At 41.8% G+C, this 18,610-nt stretch overlaps 1 protein-coding gene across 5 annotated transcripts in view; it reads left to right on the plus strand.

Annotated features, from left to right (window-relative positions):
• Window positions 1-18,101, plus strand: part of RAVER2 (ribonucleoprotein, PTB binding 2) — a 35,335-nt gene extending 17,234 nt beyond the window's left edge. Inside the window, exons 4-14 of one of the 5 annotated variants that reach the window (XM_069861871.1) lie at window positions 1,316-1,507; window positions 2,409-2,535; window positions 3,448-3,530; window positions 6,835-6,939; window positions 7,059-7,170; window positions 8,309-8,535; window positions 10,900-11,011; window positions 11,393-11,538; window positions 13,305-13,394; window positions 14,036-14,164; window positions 17,342-18,101. In XM_069861871.1, coding sequence (XP_069717972.1) covers window positions 1,316-1,507; window positions 2,409-2,535; window positions 3,448-3,530; window positions 6,835-6,939; window positions 7,059-7,170; window positions 8,309-8,535; window positions 10,900-11,011; window positions 11,393-11,538; window positions 13,305-13,394; window positions 14,036-14,164; window positions 17,342-17,488 — 1,470 coding nt within the window. In that variant the 3' untranslated portion in view covers window positions 17,489-18,101. Of the gene's footprint in view, window positions 1-1,315; window positions 1,508-2,408; window positions 2,536-3,447; window positions 3,531-6,834; window positions 6,940-7,058; window positions 7,171-8,281; window positions 8,536-10,899; window positions 11,012-11,392; window positions 11,539-13,304; window positions 13,395-14,035; window positions 14,165-17,341 lie in introns of all 5 variants that reach the window. The other 4 variants (XM_069861870.1, XM_069861874.1, XM_069861875.1 and 1 more) reach the window with 4 other exon arrangements.
• Window positions 18,102-18,610: the final 509 nt, after the last annotated feature.

Below are 18,610 nucleotides of genomic sequence, written 5' to 3' on the forward strand. Positions count from 1 at the left end.
GCTCTGAGAAAAATGGCATTTCCTGTGAGGTACAGGAACAGGTTTTGTCCTTTGGTTCAATAAAATGGACCAGAAGACGTCATTCCTTTCTTATGTCAACTTTAAATTGTCACTAGGAGGTCTCCACTGATTTCTAGATAGGGACAGACGGCTTTTCATCAGTACCTGTTTGTTTGGGAAGTTTCAAAATTCCTTATGTGTTTACAAGAATATCGGCACTGTGCTTTCACATGTTAAGGGAGTTTTTAACCATGAATGAAACTAAAATATATTCCATAGCTGCAAACCATTCTTTTCGCATACACTTCATGTCTTTACCACTGCAGCTAAACTGATGTCAAAATAAAATGTAATGCTTCTCCACATAGAGAGAGAGACACACACACATATATACATAATTATACATATCTAGGTGTGTAGTTATATGTAAGAATTTTTGTGCGCTCCACAGCTCTTCCCAGAGGCCAGCCTTTAACAGTGATACTGAAGGTCTGACCACCCTCTCCTTCAAAATCTTTGAGATTTATATTTATACATATTTATATTTTGTTAATGTAAGTTTGTGGGACTTAATAGTTGGGAATAGGGATTTTATACACAGTGAAATCTAGAGGAGATTTCCTCTCTCCCACATTAGACCTAGTATCAGTATATGTTTTTTGATCATTCTGGGACTGGAGATTTTTGCCTAAGCTTTATTCCCTGTTGTCTCATCCCCCTTTTTTGTTTGATTTAAATGTGCTCATTCTGCTATAAAACTCTGTGAACAAAGGACAGAGCATTGTTTGACATGTAAGCCTGTTTCCAGTCTGCTTGATTGATCAGTCTGGCATCTTCTCTTGGCATTAAATACAACTACAGACTTCATATTCTTCTAAACAGCAGCATGTATCAGTGGAATGTGCATTGTTACATGTTCAACAACTGTCGTGTAGTCCGATGAATGACATTTTTATTATTGTAGGCTTAAAAACTGAAGAGTAATGAGTTTATAATTCTTACTCTGCAAAAATAAAAACTATTTTAGCATACGGCTGTATTTGCAATTTCCTTCTTTATTCTGAAATTATGTATTTCATAGCTCAGGTTTTCCATGAAATTAGATGGAAGTGGAGGTGGTAATTCAAGAAAATAAAGCATCCATGCCAAAGATAATGTGAAGCTATGTATTCAGCTTGTATCTAGCATGTTTAAGAAATAATTGTATGGATGTGAGTAGGTGTTAACTTAGGGTGTCAGCTGTTTATGAAGAATATTACACACCAGTTCCTGAAACTTGGCATTTTGTTCAGTGTACTGTGAAATGTTGTTTCAGTTTGCTCAAGATGAAGACAGTTGTATTGGTGACTTCGCAGTGGTTGAGTATGAAACTGCAGAGCAGGCTGAGAAAGTACAAGAAGTAACCGATGGCATGACTTTCAAAGGAAAGAGAGTCCAGGTGTCGTACTGTGCTCCAGGAGCGCCAGGCAGAAGCACGTTAGCAGCACTTATAGCAGCACAAAGAATGGTAAGATATTTGCAAATCTGTTTTCGGAATGAGTCTGATCCACTCTGAGCAGCCTGAGTTGGGTCAGAAGGATTCAGCTACTTTGCGTTAGGGAAAGGAACTGAGCTTTTGGAAGTATTAGCCTTTTTAAATTTTATCTAGTCAGTATAATGCAGTCTCCTTGCTAGGCAAAGCATGGCCGTGTACTGCAAGGAGGAAGGGTAAAAGACGGCCGTAAGGTATCACAAAGTTATACTTACGTAGCTCTGGGTTTTCAGTAAATTTAATTTTCTGTAAGAGAAATTATTCCAGTTCAAAACAAAAGTAACTGGAAGTGGAGTCATTTGACAAGCTAAAACTTGGTTTAAAACAGAGAGGCAAGAATTTGTCAATTTTAAGATAAATTTCAAGGTAGGAGAAATAATTTAATTTCATGCTTGATATAGAAGAAAGGTTTTTACACCCACATGTCTTATCAAATTATTTCCTAGAAAATTGGATGTGATAAGTGTTACATGAAGCTGTCTTAAAAGGAGACACAGAACAGCGTCATTACTTCGGCTAGCTTTAGCTCTTTATATAGAGATGAGTGGTGCTATTATAGGATATAATAGTATATGGTGTTCTTTTTAACAGTGCCTTTCATATTCTCCTTCACTTATAACTCTATCTTGGTTTAAGGGAAAAAACCCAAATGTGTCTCAGGAAAAAAAATAGGCTTGAAGTTTTGGGGGGATAGTTTGCTAGGCGATGCATTTGAGGGAGAAGGAGCATGGAAAGGAGTGGGAACCAGGGAGGGACATGTTGGGATTATTTTCAGTGTAAAATGAAGTATGTACCTTACCATCACACAAGTTTGAGGGATTTAAATGTATTCTTTGTTCTCTCCTGCTTCTAACGTTTTTCTATCTCTCAATTGGAGATGAGGAACAATAGGAAAGGCTTGCTTCCAGAGCCAAATCCAGTGCAGATTATGAAAAGTTTTAATAACCCAGCAATGTTGCAAATGCTACTACAGCCCCAGTTACGTGGACATGCTGTTAAACCTGGTAAGTTGTTTCAAAACTGAGTTAAAATAACAAACCCTGTTGTAGGTGACTTGAGGCTTTCAGTAAAGGCGAGAAACTAGACTGCAGTCTTAAAACCTGTGCAGACACTGTGTTGGTGTCTGTGTAGACTCACATTTTATGAAAGCGGAAGCAAGAAATGGATTGGTTCAGTACTGCGTCTGGTATAGTTTCGTGTTGCCTATAAATGTCCTCACACTAACTCTGAATGTTGATATTAAAAACGGGTTTAAAATAAAATGTCTTTTGCAGACAGCATTAAAACTGCAAGTTTAAATCTGATCTGAATTTTGCAGCCAGAATCTTTCTTCTATTGTTTCCACTGAAAATCTTCATTCACTTGGATGCTACTGTAGTTGTACTCAGCATTTTATAACAGCATCAACTAAAAACATTCCTCTGCCTTCTGGACATGAAGGAAGTGAATAAACATTAAAAACAATCTTATCACATTTCAAATGGTGACAGTACTAGGAACAGGAATGAGAACAGATAATTTGAAAAGTCAAGTGGAGGACAGCTAAGAGTTTGTGACATAATCTACTGACAGAAGATAAACAGGAGTTTTGTGTGAAGCGAACGCTTTAGTGAAAAAATACATTAGCTAATCCTGAAGTTTCAAACACTGTGGTCTTGCAGTCAACTGCAGGCATTTCTGCATCTTTGAGCAAAACTCTCAGCTCTGGAGGAGCTCCATGAAAGTGCATTTGATTTCTAATTGCTGTTAATGGCAGATCAAAGCTGGATGTATTGAATAGTTTCACCATAGTGACTTTTAGCATACCGCAGAGTTTTGTGCAAATGAAACCTGAAAAATCTACAATAGCTCTTATAAAGATCTTTGCTTGCCTAACTTATAAAACAATGCAGTTTTTTCTTGTGTTTCTAAAACAGTTCTGGGAGCATCTGCAGGTTTACCTCACCTTATAAATTCAGCACTTGGCTCACCATTTTTACAGTTGAATAAAGTTCATCAGGTATGTGACAAAAAAGCTTTTGTCAAAATACATTTGTGGAGATCTTAGTATGAAAAATATTCTCAATTTTTTAAGAAATTGCAACTAAAATCAAGTGTTGTCGTTGAGGATGTCTTTAAGAAAAGTGCTCTGTTATGAAGTGCCTGTGGAGATGTAAGAGCAGACTGTGTTTACTGTCCACAAGTGAGTTATTTTATCTTAGCAGCTTTTGTTTTGCTAACACCTGCTGATGTAGAGACAACTTGACATTACTGGCAAAAAAAATCATCTCTAAACTAGAGCTTGAGGAGCATGGCACATCCATTTCTCTTGGAGTTGCTCATACATACTTCCTGTAGAGACTTGACCGACAAGTTTAGCAACATTGTCATCATCATAAAGCTTGCAGGGACCAAAACGTGCTATGTATGCCATAAAAAATAGTGATTTGCAGGTGTTACTTCTTAGTCAAAAAACCCCAACGTTATAAGCTCTTTAAAGTGTTCCTGTGGTGTCTGTAATTCACTGTAAAGTTGATACAACTTCCATATGGACAGCAGAATTTCTGAAGGATGCTATACCATATATTTGGGATGAGTTTGCCCTAGAAATTGGTGATGAGAGTATGCTAAGAGTAGCACCCACAACCAGCACTCCTTCCTGCAGTAGCTCACTTGGCCAGCAGCCTGCCTGGCCTCCACCTTGTATTGAGGTTCAGTCAGAGATTTCTCCAACTCTACCAGCAGCCAAAATTTGCCTTAATATTCATAGCAGGAATTTTCTTAAGTACCTATGAGGGACCTATTCAGAAATTCCAATTTAAAAAATAAAATCCCTGTAAGTAGTTCTTATTTCTACTGTTGTTTTGGCAAACACAGACTTATACATGTTGAATAAGACCAAATTAAAATGGAGAGATACTCCTTATGTTAAGCTTTTCTGTTTTTTCCTGCTAAACACTGGTAAGTGAGTATATAAGTACTGCTTAATATTGCTCCATCAAATGAGTTGCTTTTGTCCTGTGCTATGAAAAAATACATAATTCTTTGCTTGTACTTGTTTTATTTAAATGACATTTTCTGTAGGTGTATTTAATTACTACTGCTTTCTCTCAGCCTAGGAGAGTCTATGCTCCCTTGGAAGTCGATGTGAATGTTCTGTAATCACAGCTGCAGACAGGCGTGTTTTACACAGTTAACAGTGTGATTGATGATGATCCAATGTTTTTAGGTTTAAGACTGCTGTGTCCAAACAACTTGGTGTTTTCTCTTTAGTGAGGCTTGCCAGTCTGATTCTCTTCTGGGGAGCTTCCTGACATTTACTAATCTCCAAACCTGGTCTAATAGTCTGAATTTTATTGACAGTAATATGATTCTCCTAATTCCTTCCATTAGGCACATTTTTCTGTTATTCAGTTACTTATTTCAGAGTATTCTCTAAAGCCAGAGATCCAGGTCACTATATTTACTGTCTTTAAATTCAGTATTGTCACAAGATAGAAGAACAGACTACGTCTTGGCTTGAGTCTCTCCCTATCTCCCCAGTCCCACACTGATTCCTGTATACCTTGTTTTTGCTATTTTATACTCAAGATTTTGTAAAGTAGTACCATGAGAAGAAACAATGTTTTTAGGATGATTATCCCACAACATTACAAAATAATTGATAAAAAAAAGATTCAGCAGAGGGGAATTTTAACAAATGGGTTATTTATCCAGTAATCTTTCGACTTTTTTCTTCTCATGTCTCTTAGTTACAATTATCATGTGCCAAAATAACACAATTTAAACTTTCTCAGTGATGTGTTTTCCTGAGTCACCTGGCAGTTTATTAAATCTTTATCAACCCAGAGAATTTCTCTGAGGATTCTAACCAACTTGATTTTCCACCTTTTATTTCAGAAAGTTTTGCAATTGAACTAATACATTTTTTTAGGTTGACTGAATCGAGCTTATAAGGAACAACCGCTGGTATTGGTGATTATAAACAGCCCTGGATAATTTCTACTGGAAATTACTAAAATGATTAAAATACCACATGCATAACTAATCTAGATGTGGCCCTTTGTTTTATATTGCAGTTGCTGAGTCCTGAAGGTCATATTATGGGCATAGAGGGGTTTCCGTAGGGAATTTGACCCCACAGAGATACTGAAAATATTTGTGAGGTATTTTGCATGAGGCTGGAATATCTGCAAAGCCATGCATCAGGAGAGCTGCCTTCTTTATGGGTTCCATCTTCATTATCTGGTTTTGGTGATGTTTCCTACATAGGAGATTTTAAAAAATGTGGAGGGCTATACTCATGCTTTGACACACTCAGTGTCCCGTGTAGCTGTTCTTGCACCGCTGTATGAAAAGGTTTGTAGAGCAACCTATCTTTTGCCTGGAAAATCATGCTCAGGAGTTGCTGCCAGAAAGACAGTTTTAAGCCTGCATTTAGCAAGTGTTAATCATAGTGTGACTTTGTGCTCCTGGGTGGACATAAGGTTTCTTTGACACCACTGCACTAGCCAGAACATGCAGTGCTGAATATACCAGGAGCACAGTTGGAACGTTGTGCCCCAAAGTTGCTGATTAAGTGGTTCAATGCCAGTGGCAAACTGATGCAGAATTTTTTGAATGAAAAATCTTAATGTTTTATAGACTTGACAGTCTGTAGGCACTGTGATTTGTAAGCTTTTCAGTGGTTCTGGAGTAGAATTTCATGTAGATGGTTGCCATTATAAAAACGAGGGGAACATCTGGATATTTCTCTTTGAGAGTAAAGGTAAGTGTTTTGTAGCTGTAAAGAAAGGGAGTAAAGAGAGTCCATGCTGATTATAACTGAGTCCTGTAAAATGTATAGATGCTTGGCGGAGATTATGTATTAGAGTTGCGATGCAAGGCACAATGAGATGTTAACAAACAAAGAAGTCCTTATTCACAGAGCCCAAGATCTCCTAAAGTCCTTACATCTCATCTTTCTTATTAGCACTGGCCCTCTCTGCTCTGTCTGCAGAGACTTCAAGCACGTTTAGCTTTCCCTGTTAGCTTAGACACTGGGGCTGCATTTGAGTCTGGATTCTATTTGGAGTATACTCTTGATCCTTTAAAAGCCATCAGAAAGCATACTTGTGGCTGTGAGGTGAAAAAAAGGGCTAGGAGGAAGAGAGGTTAAAACAATTCGAAATAATTTTCTATGAATGAACCAAGAATTTGGTTCTCTGGAGGAAATAGTTATTTTCCTTTGCTGTATTAACTGAGAAACTTACTTAAATTTATCTCAGCAATATCATCTGAAAATGTTTTTTCCATGACTTCCACTTCTTCTATTAATTTCACAGAGCTCACTTCTGGGGAGTACATCCAACTTACTGCTGCAGAGCCCTGCCCACCTACCACTGCCACAGCAGCAGCTAATGAAGATGGAAAACATTCAGGCTAATAGTGTAAGGTCATCACTTTGACTTTGACTGTCTTTGGACATTCTTGTGACTGATAAAACAAATAGTTTTGTTCAGACAGATTATTTTAATAATTTACATGGGTTTTCTCTTCTTTCTTATAGAAACCGGGTTTGCTGGGAGAGCCTCCAGCCATGCTCCTTCAGACAGTACTGGGAATAGGGGTAATGCCATCAGTGAGCTCAGGCATGGGAACCCGTGGAGAAGCTCTTAAGTGTAAATGACATTTTATTTCATACCAAATCAGTAGAAAAGCTCAGCTTGAAATTACGCACCTTGCTTTCTCCTACTTTACAAAAGCAGTATGTTTGAACCTTGTCTCTGCGCAGTAAGGTGGACGGAGAGCTGGGCAATATTGTTCTACAGCTGTATAGTTAAGCAAGTTAACAGGTGATACAGCTATATAACCAATTGAAACCTGCTGGTTTAAGCAGGAAACAAACAATACCTTGCTATGTTGCCTGGTTTCTCACCTCGCTTTGCCAGGGAAGAAGAGTATGCTGTGGCGTTGGTTGAATGTTTGCAGGTTGTTAAATATTCTGCTTGCTCAGTTACTGCCCTTTTTAGTACACTTGGAAGATATTTTTATTGAGGACCAAAATTTGGGCATTTGTTTTTTCAAAGCAGATAAATCTGAGTAGCTGAGGAGGCTGCAAACAGGGTTTTGGCATTCATTTCATTAAGCAGTAGAGCTTTAGCGTCCAGTCTGTGACAGATGTCAGTTTTGAATGCAAATATCTGCAACAGTGATGTCCTCAATTTGTATGAGGAAAGATCAGTTGTGATACTGCTCAGTGCGTCTTTTTTGTTTCTTCCACTGAGTGCCACATATTCTGTAGTTTTAGATGTGGTCTGAGTAACGGTAGGAACCAAAAGCAAGGAGAAGCTTGGCAGGGGGCAGAGAAGAAACCTATTCTGAATGTCTGGATCTTAATTTTGGAGAATACTTTCTAGCTCTTTTGTCTGTAAAAAGAATTTTACTAATACCAGTTGAGGTGGGTGTTTTCACCTCTATTCCAATAAAAGATCCTCTAGGATGTTGTTCACAGGTGTTTTGAATGTGATAGGAAACGTTAAATAACTTATCATTGTAGAGAGTGTTTAGAAAAGTTGGGTTTCTTCTAATGTATTCACTTTAAATAGGGTTCTTTGCTCCTGGGATTCTGAAAGAATAAAAACTATGGTCAGAATCCAGCGTTCTGGGACAGCTGTAAAAAAAAAAAAAACCCTCTAAATGTTTTTCCCATCACTTAGTGAAAACCACAAACAAAACGTACTGATAAATCTTGTCTAACAGAAAAGTTTCTCCATTTATGGTTGACTGCAGCATCTAATCTGACTCCAATTCAAACAGCAGCAGCAGCAGGGGTGGGCATGCTGCCATTTTTTCCGAATCAGCACATTGCTGGACAAGCTATACCAGGGCAAAATAACGCTCCAGAGAAACAATCAACTCCCGAAGCGGCTGTCTCCGGATCACAGCCATATCATCAGACCTTAACAAGTCTTTCTGCGGGAGCTTTGCGGGCTGGACATGCCAAACAACAAAATCAGCTAAAAAATACAGATACGAGTTTGGGGGTAAGGAGCATTGAATACAAATATTTTCTTTTTTTCCTTGTGTGTGGATTTTCTCTTTTATTTTAACATGCTTAAGTGCAACTGCTTGTTATAGTTCTTCACTGTAAAATTTGCTAGATCATAGGATTGCTCATGAGACATCTTAAGGTCATTTCAGTTATGAATAATAGGCAGAGAACAATTATGCTCTTTGGTGGTCCAAATGAATTAACAAAGGGATCTTTTTACAATGCTGGAGGGGTTTTTTTCCATGTTTATTCCTCATAGTATTTGATGATGAAATTATCTCAAGGGCAGTGTCCTTTTTAAAGACTGGAAATTGAACTTGTGTTGAATTTCATGACTAATCAGGAGCAATTCTGGTGGTGTGTAGGGCCTTAGGGTTTCCAGGTGGTGTGTGTATCTATCTGTATGTAAACTTCCCACTTTTAATCTGTACCCACTTAGCCATGGCTGACATATTCTGTCTGCATCAGCTTTAATACTCATTCCCTTGAAGGCGAGAGATGGGAAGATGATGAGATTGGGTTTAATTTGAACCAGAATGGCCCAGTTTTTTTCAGAAGCTTTTTCCTGTCATTAACATTCCTCTCCCAGCCCATGGCAGGGGAGTTGGAATTGGATGATCTTTAAGGTCTCTTACAACCCAACCCATTCTATGAACAGAATTGACTTATTTTTTTAATAATATGCATAAACACTTAGACATTTATGGGGAAATGTTCTTAATTCAGATGAAACCTGTGTTTTCCTGATGTATTTCTGAAGCAGCTGAAGTCATTAGATTATATATGGTGATGTGCCTGCCTTTGTGAGACAGCTTTGATTTGGTCCTACCTCACAAAGTACACTTTTTATTTTATCTATATGTGGATATATATGGATAAAATACATAGTGTATATGTGTGTACGTATATAAAATCTGTGTTTTATACACAGTTATATTTACAGTTTAGTTTATATACAGTTCAGCATTTGACTTAGCTAAAAGGAAATATAATTAAACCATTAGAAGTCTAGGTAATTAATTTATTTCTGTGGATATTTCTTATCAGGAAAAGTTCTCTTTTGAAATCCTGGTAGGTGTTTTAATAGTTTCCTTTTCTGCATCAGTAGATAGAAGGCCCACTTTGCAAAAGTTACTTCCTTGACAAGACAGCCACAGGATACTGAACAGTCACACAGATTTAAATGCCTCCTTTTACATCCAGATGCTCCTTTTACATCCAGATGAAGAATTCCAGCACTGTGTTGAAGATTTGTGTTTAAAACTTGCTCTCACTGTTTTCGAAAAGTTGATTAATACTGTTTTACTGGAATTTTTTTTTTCCTTAATGGAATTTGAAAAAATGAACAGAATAGCTGTAGAGTAAAATGCTGTATGAACACCTCTGAGCTGTGTATTTCAGACAAGCTATGTAACTTGCTATAGCTACTTCATCCTTATTGCTGCTATTTGCTCTTAACACAGGCTAAAGGGGAAAAAGCAGGTAGAAGACACTGCTGGTGGCTTGCAGGAGCAAGTCAGTCCTGACATTTCAGTTCCACTCATAAACATTTTCCTCTTCGCAGTGTACGCTTAGAAACAGTGATCAGTAAGACATGTTATAATGGCAGACTGCAGGCAGTGTCATCTCTCTGGTCCAGGGGTTATTTGTCCTTTATTTACATGTGACTCTGGGTAAAAAGAATTGATATTATCTCAGTCATGTTCTTTGTGATAAACCCCTGTATCTGGGGTCATTACCATGATTATTATGAGCGGCTGAGAGAGCTGGGGTTGTTTAGCCTGGAGAAGAGGAGGCTGAGGGGAGACCTTATTGCTCTCTACAACTACCTGAAGGGAGGTTGTGGAGAGGAGGGAGCTGGCCTCTTCTCCCAAGTGACAGGGGACAGGACGAGAGGGAATGGCCTCAAGCTCCGCCAGGGGAAGTTCAGGCTCAACATAAGGAAAAAATTTTTCACAGAAAGGGTCATTAGGCAATGGAACGGTCTGCCCAGGGAGGTGGTTGAGTCGCCTTCCCTGGAGGTGTTTAAGGTGCGGGTGTATGAGGTACTGAGGGACGTGGTTTAGTTGGATAGGAATGGTTGGACTTGATGATCCGTTGGGTCTCTTCCAGCCTGGTGATTCTATGATTCTATGATTATTCATTTACTTGAATGCAAGAGGTTTTCTTTTGGTTTTACTTGGTTTTTAATGTCCTTTAGTAATTTACAGTCTGAAGAGAAACATTCCTACCAAATTATTTGGTCAGAAAAAGGTATAGGCAATGTGAGCATTTTTCAGAATCCTACTGGGGTACTTACTGAACTCTTGACAAACATTGTACGAATACATTGCAAACTGACCTGTCTGGTTTTTAGACTCCCTTGAAAAAACAGACTTCCCTGCTAGGAGAACCACCAAAAGAAATACGTCTTAGTACCAACCCCTACTTGAACTTGGCAAGTGTGTTGCCTGGCTTATGTCTTCCAGGTAAGCAAACATTTAGCAGTTTTAATTGCAAGTTTCCTTGACCAGAGTGTGGCAAGTCATTATTTTGTTTGCCGGGTAATTCCAGTGACCACAGTATTTAATCTTGTCTGTCCTAAAAGAGCCATGTGATCTATCCTTATAGTTAATATTTCATTTGGAGAGGGTAAATTTTCAGAGTTAATGTGTTTGCTGATGTACACAAACTACTAGAAAACCTTTCAGTTGTTAGTAACGCTGATTAATTTTGAGCACAGCCTAATCTGAAGTAGCAGATTTCTGTTTTAATCTCAGAATATCACTAAACAAGAGCACAACCTAATTTGTACTATTTACATACAAACAGTGTGTTTACACAAAGTATGTTCTGTGTGTTACAAACAGCAATTGCCAGCAAAGTCTCCAGTCCACCGCAGCAGACTGGACTTTCGAACAATATCGTGGATGCTGCTGTGTCTCAGGGAACTACATCCCAACATGCTATGGAAAATTATTTCAATTACTCTCCACAGCATGGGGAATACACACAGGTATGTTGTTTTGCAAGGCTTTCTTCTGAAGCCTGGTTTGTCACGCAGAGCTCTGGCAGCAGGACTTTTGTCAGAGATCTGCTCAGAGATCCACCCCCACCAAGTTGATCATTGTTTTTCTCTGTGTACTCTTATTGTTCTTCTTGGTACGTGTGTGGTCTGAGAGCCCTGTGTGCAGTTGAATGGCGTTGCCCAACACCATGAAACACTCTGCTCTCTTACAACCAAAGGCCATCCTCTTCATCAGTTTGAACCTTGTAGGTCCTCTTCATTGGTAGTTTATCTCTTTCAGTGTACAAGATAGACTTAGCACAAAGGGAGCCTAATGCCAGTCAAAAGAAGCCTCACTCCGTTCCCTGCTGTAATACTGGAACCATTGCAAGATTGCTTCTTGAAAACCCGAGTTCAACACAGTCCCCTAAAAAGTTACTTCTGGCTTAGCTTTTGCCTGTCTTCAAAACATGAAGTTTTTCTTTCTCCCTTCCCAAGAAGTTTTAAAGTTTTCTGGACCTTTGGCTAGGTCCCAGAGAACAGCATATTCTGTCTACTGGAAGTTTCTGTACTGCTTCGGGAGCTTTTGCAGTCTGCCAGCTGGTTTCACTGCATGGAATTTCTTTCCCTTTTGCCCCATGTGGTGATCAGAGCATGGCCATTAGTGCCACTCTCCATCTGGAGAGTGTTTTGTTGTAGTACTGAGAGCAAGTACTGAGTTTCACAGGCATCAGGATGTCCTGTGAGATAATATTTCAATATTTTCATTAGTCCTCATGAGCCTGTGTAGAAATATAATTGGATACAAATCAAATAGAAGAACAGGATTTAGTGCTGTCAGGTAATCTGTGTAAAAATCGTGGGTCTGAGCTGAGGCACCCGCCTTGGCTCTGCCTTCAGTCTCTCGTCTCTCTCTTCTGCCCTGTCTTCATTGCTGCCTGATCTCTCGTCCTCTGGCAGGAGGACAGAAACAAGCTGTCTTCTCTTTTCTTGGGCTGCTGGCAAGGAAAATCTGTGGTGCTCCAAAGCTCCTGGGTTAGAGCAGGGCTGCTATGGGAGTTGGCTGTGTCTGGAGGACAGAGGGTAGGTGCGAGGGTGGGCACGGGGGCTTGTTCTGTATTAGGAGGGTCTCAGCCTGGCCAGGAGAGGTGGAGAGGATGAGATTGCTACACGGTGTTCGCAGCAGCAGGGAGCTTTGCCAGGGTTCAGACCTATCTCCTTGTCAGATCAGATCTGGTGATGGTTGTGGGTTAGAGGAGCAAGAGAGATGTCCTGTGGGACATTGTGGTGTGTTTCATGAAAGTACTAATGTTTGAGTCTGACTACTGGCTTTGAATTAGTTTTGATGTCTCCTGGAGGTAGTTCCCAACTTCAAATCCTTAAAATTTTGTCCAAAACATCAGTAGCATTGTAGTATCAGTATTCTTAGTGTTCTCTTTAGTAACATGGATGACTGGAATTATGTCACTTAGGTGCAGAGATGCCACATGTCATCATTCAGCTGTATTTGTACTGTCTGCTCCTTCCATGTAACAGAAATGACATTGTACTTATGCCTGCTGCCATGACAGTGGTGCTTTGTGCATCTTTTAAGCACCTAAAGTAGTTTTAAATGTTTGATTTGAGCTTTATCACTGGTGTTAAATGTGTTTTGGTGCTTTCTGGAGAGCTTTGCCTTTTATTCATTATCCTGTCCTGCGAGGCCTTAAGAGTATTTTCATTTGAAGTGATCTTAGTAGACAGCTAATGGGAAGAGGTTTTTTCCTCCTTTATAGGAGGCTGTTCAGCAGTGGTATCAGCATTATGCTCAGGCATATAACTCTACCCAGGCAAGAGTCGATGAATTTGAAAATGAAGCCTCCGAGGTGAGAAATAATTTTATTTTCTTCCTGTCTCCGTTTGGCTGTTTCTCCCATCAACTGTACGGGTGCTTTTGGACTCTGGACACCTGCTTTGCTTGTTGACAGTGGCTGCTGCCGTCGATACTGCAGAAATGAGGGGCTGGAGAGTGGGGGATGAATGGCACTGAGCGGTCACCTTCTGCAGGGCATCCCTGCACAGTTACTCTCCAGGATTCATCCTCACGCTTTTGATTATATGTAGCATAAATATTCCTCTCTCTAAAATCCCACTGTCCGAAGTTACCTGTAGAGTTCAGGAGCGAATTAAAATACTCCTGCCAAGAAACAGCACGTTAGAATGTTATTTCCCAGTGAAGGATTGTTTCTTGCCCAGGCCAGTCTGGAGCCCGAGGTTTCTGTGACCAGTGAGAGGCACACTCCTTCTAAATTTTAAGAAATTGTGTAGATTAAAGTGTCCCCCAGATCCTACATTTTGCTCTAGAAATCGCTGCATGCCTGAGCTGCTGTGAGTTGTACACTCCTTCTAGCAACTGAGTGTGACTCAGATATCTGCTAAGTGCTCATTACTCTATCAAGTAAAAATTAATTATTAAACCTCTTTTCTTTCAAATTCTGGTTGATCGTGGATCCCGTTCTGCATTTAGGAATCTACAGGTGGATCTTACCCAGACTACAGTACCTGCTTGCAGGTCATGCCTACACTTTACAGTGGAGCCCAGGGATCCAACCAGCCAGGCAGCTCACAGCTTCCTCCACAAAACCCATTCAATAAGGTGAGAGGAGAGACTTAGCAGAGTGGTTGCAGATGCAGGCTGAGCCACTGGAAGCAGTTCTTATTTATCTTATGCTGCCACCGAGTGGACTTTGGACCCACGACAAGCCAAGGCAGAGCTTTTCCACTGCATCTGTGCTCCTCAGGATGCTGAGTTGCTCAGGCTCACATGCAGTTCCTGGTGAATGTGATAAATAAAAGCAGTAGCTGGGCAGGATGTGCCAGTGCCAGACCCCTCGGAGCCCTCCAGCACCCTGGAGGTCAGTGCTCCTCGCTGCCCACAGACCACCAAAACCTGCAGGCAGAGAACAGCTGGATGTTTGGGAACAGACTTTGTGGAAAGATCTGTGAAGGTGAATATGCAAAAAGGGCTCGAAGGAGACAGGTGAAGTGGGAACTGAACAAAGGAGGGAAAGTTTGCACTAGTTTTAGATGGGGTTTTCTGCCTGACGTTGCTATAAGTGCCACTGGGATAAAACTACTGAAGCAGAGTTAGCAAGTCACGGCAGCATCCAGCTTACCTACGGCTGCGACTTGTAACAGTTAACTGGATCTTGGCAGGAAAACCGTTTCAGAATGGCTTTCATTTAGGCAATATAACAGACGTCAGATGCAGCCTACATCAGCCAGACACTCTGAGGAAGCTCCCTTGTCTGTGGAACCCAGCAGACACTTAGTTTCATCAATAAAAGGTGCAGGAGGGATAGGGAAATGCTATGGAAGACGTGAGGACCAGTTTAACAGATACTGGGCTAACAGGAGGCTGGTTTAACACAGACCGAGACAGCGGGGGTGAAAGCTTTGTTCAGTCCGAGCATAGGTTGTCTCATTTCCTGAGTGCTTTATAAGTCCTGAGGAATTCATACTTGTGCTGTAGGTAAATCACAGTTCTCCTGTTCTTACTGATGGGACAGACCTTAAAACCCAGATTGTCATCTGTTTTGGAGCAGCTACAGGGAAGTATGCCTGTCAGCTTAACGAGCCCCTGCCTTTGTGAGTCCAGCTGCAGCCATGTAAGTGATGATAATCTCTCCCAAGTGCTGCTGGAGGGATTCTGAGCTGGCTCTCCAGCCTCTAGCACAGCTCGTAGTCCTTTGCATGGTGTCTGGGCACGCCGAGAGGAGCCACAGTGGAAGTTGGCGTTCTCATCTGGGAGAGCTTAAGGGCCCAGCCTTCAGCATAGCTCTCCTCCACGGCATTAAACCCCTTTGCTGCACAGAGGTCAGTAGCCAGATTGAGCGCATGATATTCCGGCATCCAGAAACTCGCATCTCAAACCTGGCGTGAGACTCCTGTTTCTTGGAGGAGATTTAGAAGGAACACACTACTACAGCAATTCATGACTCCTGGATAGGAAATGGGGCCAGGCTGGAGCTGGCATTGACATGTCTTGGGGTAAAGATGGCCAAGGCCTGGACACGGTGCCATGGGCAGTGAAACCTCTCTGTGTGCCAAGAAAAATTGAGCATTCAGGTTCCTGACAGCTCTGATATGACTGAAAACAAGTGAAAGTGTAACAAGAGAAGGAGATGATCTGAAGTTTAAGCTAATAATTTTCAGTTTATTTCTGGTCTAGAGAGGCAAGCTTGTGTGCGAAGGTGATGCTGAACAGCTTGCTCGGAGGTTCAACTTCTTGCCAGGTGCCATAAAAGGCAGAAAGAGAGTGGTCGGTCCCTTGGCATAGACTAAACAGAAGTGCCGTTTGCCTCCACAAGGAGGTACCTTCCTTGTTCCTGGATCAAAAGAGAAGTTCCAGCAAAGGGGACACACCGACTGCTCCCCAAGAGGCTCTGTTTGTGCTCATATGTGTTCGTTTGCTTTAACCCCGCAACCCATCTGGTGTGTTTCAGAGGTTCAGGAGGAGCACGGCCAGAGGTTTGTATGAACCACACAGTGGAGATGCTGCACTCTGCCCCCTGAGCCAGGCTGTGGTTTGGTTTCCATACATGTGTGACATCCCCGTGGCTGTTGGAAGTGCAGGATATTTGTGATAATGACAAGTGCATGTGAAAAGTGAAATGGGACTTAACAGAAGGGGCAGATCGAGTTGTGAATGGAAAATTAGCAAAGGGTGCTTCTGAGAACTGCTGGGAAGCAGGGGGCTGAGTGAGGTTTGGTCAGCACAGCTGCTCTTCTGATTGAGCTAAGGAATTAATGTCCCAGTCTGTGAGACGTGTTAAGGTTTCTAAAATAGTCACTCCAACAGGAACCAAACCGCCAGATCTTCTGATCTAGGAGCCAGACTTAACCTAGGATTTGCAGTGTGGTGGTGTAGGACGTGGTGAGATGAAGTCGAGGTGGTTGCTACAGAGCAGATATGTCAGTCTTTTAGAGCACAGCAACTGCTAACGCCATTTGGTCATGAAATTAGTGAGATGTGGGGGAAAGGAGAGTGATCAAGACTCATTGATCAGGACAGTGGGCTCTAATGTGTATGTGCGGCTTCTAAGGCTGTAGAGCTGTGGATATTGCAATGTCTTGATCTGATAAATCCCAGAGAGGTGCTGAACCTGGGCTTTGCACTCCCTCAGGGGCCTTAGGTCACCTGTGCCATCACCAGAAACCCCACGGTGGGACCTCAGGGCTTTCTGTCTATCAGGGCGGGGTGTGCTGTAGTTGAGTTAAACTTTTGGTTGAAGAACCATTACTGCGATCTCCTTTGCTTCGGAAGAGCAGGTAAACTCGTGCCTGCGAGTGGCAGCACAGACCTGCTTTGGCATTGCTGGAAACAAAGTCCTTCAGTCTTAGCAACAGGGAGCTGTGCCAGCACAGTTTAACCCACTCAGCTCTCCAAGAGGAAAGAAAGAGGCACAAAAGCTGGCCCACTGATACCTTATTTTAAAGGGTGAAGAAGGCTGGAGAGCTGCTGTGATGCTGCAGGGTAATAGCATGGCCATTACACTCCTGGTTTTCAAACACCATGTGGAGCAGGGACTCCAGGCCCAGCCAGCCCTTTGCCCTCCCAAAATCGCATGTTTGAAAGGGCAGCGGTGCCTTCACTTTTGTCAGGGAAAGGCCGCACTGACTCATGACCTGTGTATAGCTGGACCTCAAAGCTGGAGGAGTCAGACCTTTGGAGTCGGTTACTGGCTCCTGGTCCTTGCGAATTCCCAGGCTGGAGCTTTATTTATTGACACTGTTCCGGATCAGGTGTCACTTGTTTTCTTCTTGTCCTTAGGTGACTCCAACAAGAAGTGAGAAGCGGGGCTCTTCGTACCTGGTTTCCTCCCCGGAACCTGGCCCCATGGAGTACCTTGGCCAGCAGACTCAGGGCTCCACAGTCCGTTACGCAGAATCCTCTCTCAAAAAAAAACGCGTGTACTGAGACCCAAGTAACCACTCCTGCCTTAGGGGGAAGGCAGGCCGCTCGTACCTCCGCTATTTATTGCTGCCTTAACTCCAGACAAATAAGTCTTCTTTCTGTGTTGGGTTGTGAGTATCCCAATAGGAACAGCGTCTGTAGTGGCAGATTTGCCGGGGAAGCCGTATGGATTGCTCCGAGGGCAGCCACTCCTCAGCATTCTGACTTGCCCTCTGAAAAGGTGGGATGGCATTTCCTTTGGTGGCTGAAAGTCACGGTGCACAGAGGCTGCCAAAGCAGAGCAGCTTGGTGAGTTTGGGTAGCTTACCAGCTGAAAGCAATAAACACGGCGAGGAGGGAACCCTGGTCCTTTCTCCAGGCTTCAGACTGAGGAAGTTAAAAGATGGAAGCTTGAGTAGTAGTTTTTTTCTTATTTTTTTAACACAGAATGTGGGTTTTTTCAGTCATATTTTTTCCAGGATTAAGAGTTCTGCATTTACAGCCTTTATATTTTTAATATTTCCTCTCGATCCTGGAATGGAGATAAAACCAAATGTATCGCCAGCGCCTCTGTGATGTTTTTTCAATAAATGTTTGTTAAAAGTAAGATGCTTTCCTGTGCTGCCTCACAATGTGGAATCCACTCTGGACAGGTGATAGCTGGACAATGATGTAACCTCTATCTGCTTTTAGGCCAAGAAGCAGAGCTTTTCCTTGGAATAAGGAATTTACAGGTTGTGACCACATCTGTGTAGAAGTGGGGGTGAGAAAGCACCAGCCCCATTCCAGTAGCCTGCGGGCAGCGTTTGCCGGTTAAAGGTAACTGACAAGGGACAGAAACCAACTGTCTGTTATACTTCTCTGACTTCTGATTTTGGATGATTCACTTGGAGCAGAAGCAATACGGACAGGCTGCTCTTTAATCCTGCCTTCCTGCTCTTTGCTGTATCTTTCCCTTTTCTCCAAGCATCTTAACTTCTGGAATTTGCTGCCTCCCAAAGCCTGCCTAGGGCAGAGCATCCCAGCTCTGGTTTTCACTCCCTCTTACACGTTAATTACGTTTGCAGGTGTTCTTCTCAGCAGAAGGAAAGGCCATTTCTGCCCTACAGCAGGGGACACCCAGGGAGTGGGTTTCTGTGGGAGGAG

The sequence above is a fragment of the Phaenicophaeus curvirostris genome, chromosome 8, assembly GCF_032191515.1.
Source record: "Phaenicophaeus curvirostris isolate KB17595 chromosome 8, BPBGC_Pcur_1.0, whole genome shotgun sequence".
NCBI lineage: Eukaryota > Metazoa > Chordata > Aves > Cuculiformes > Cuculidae > Phaenicophaeus > Phaenicophaeus curvirostris.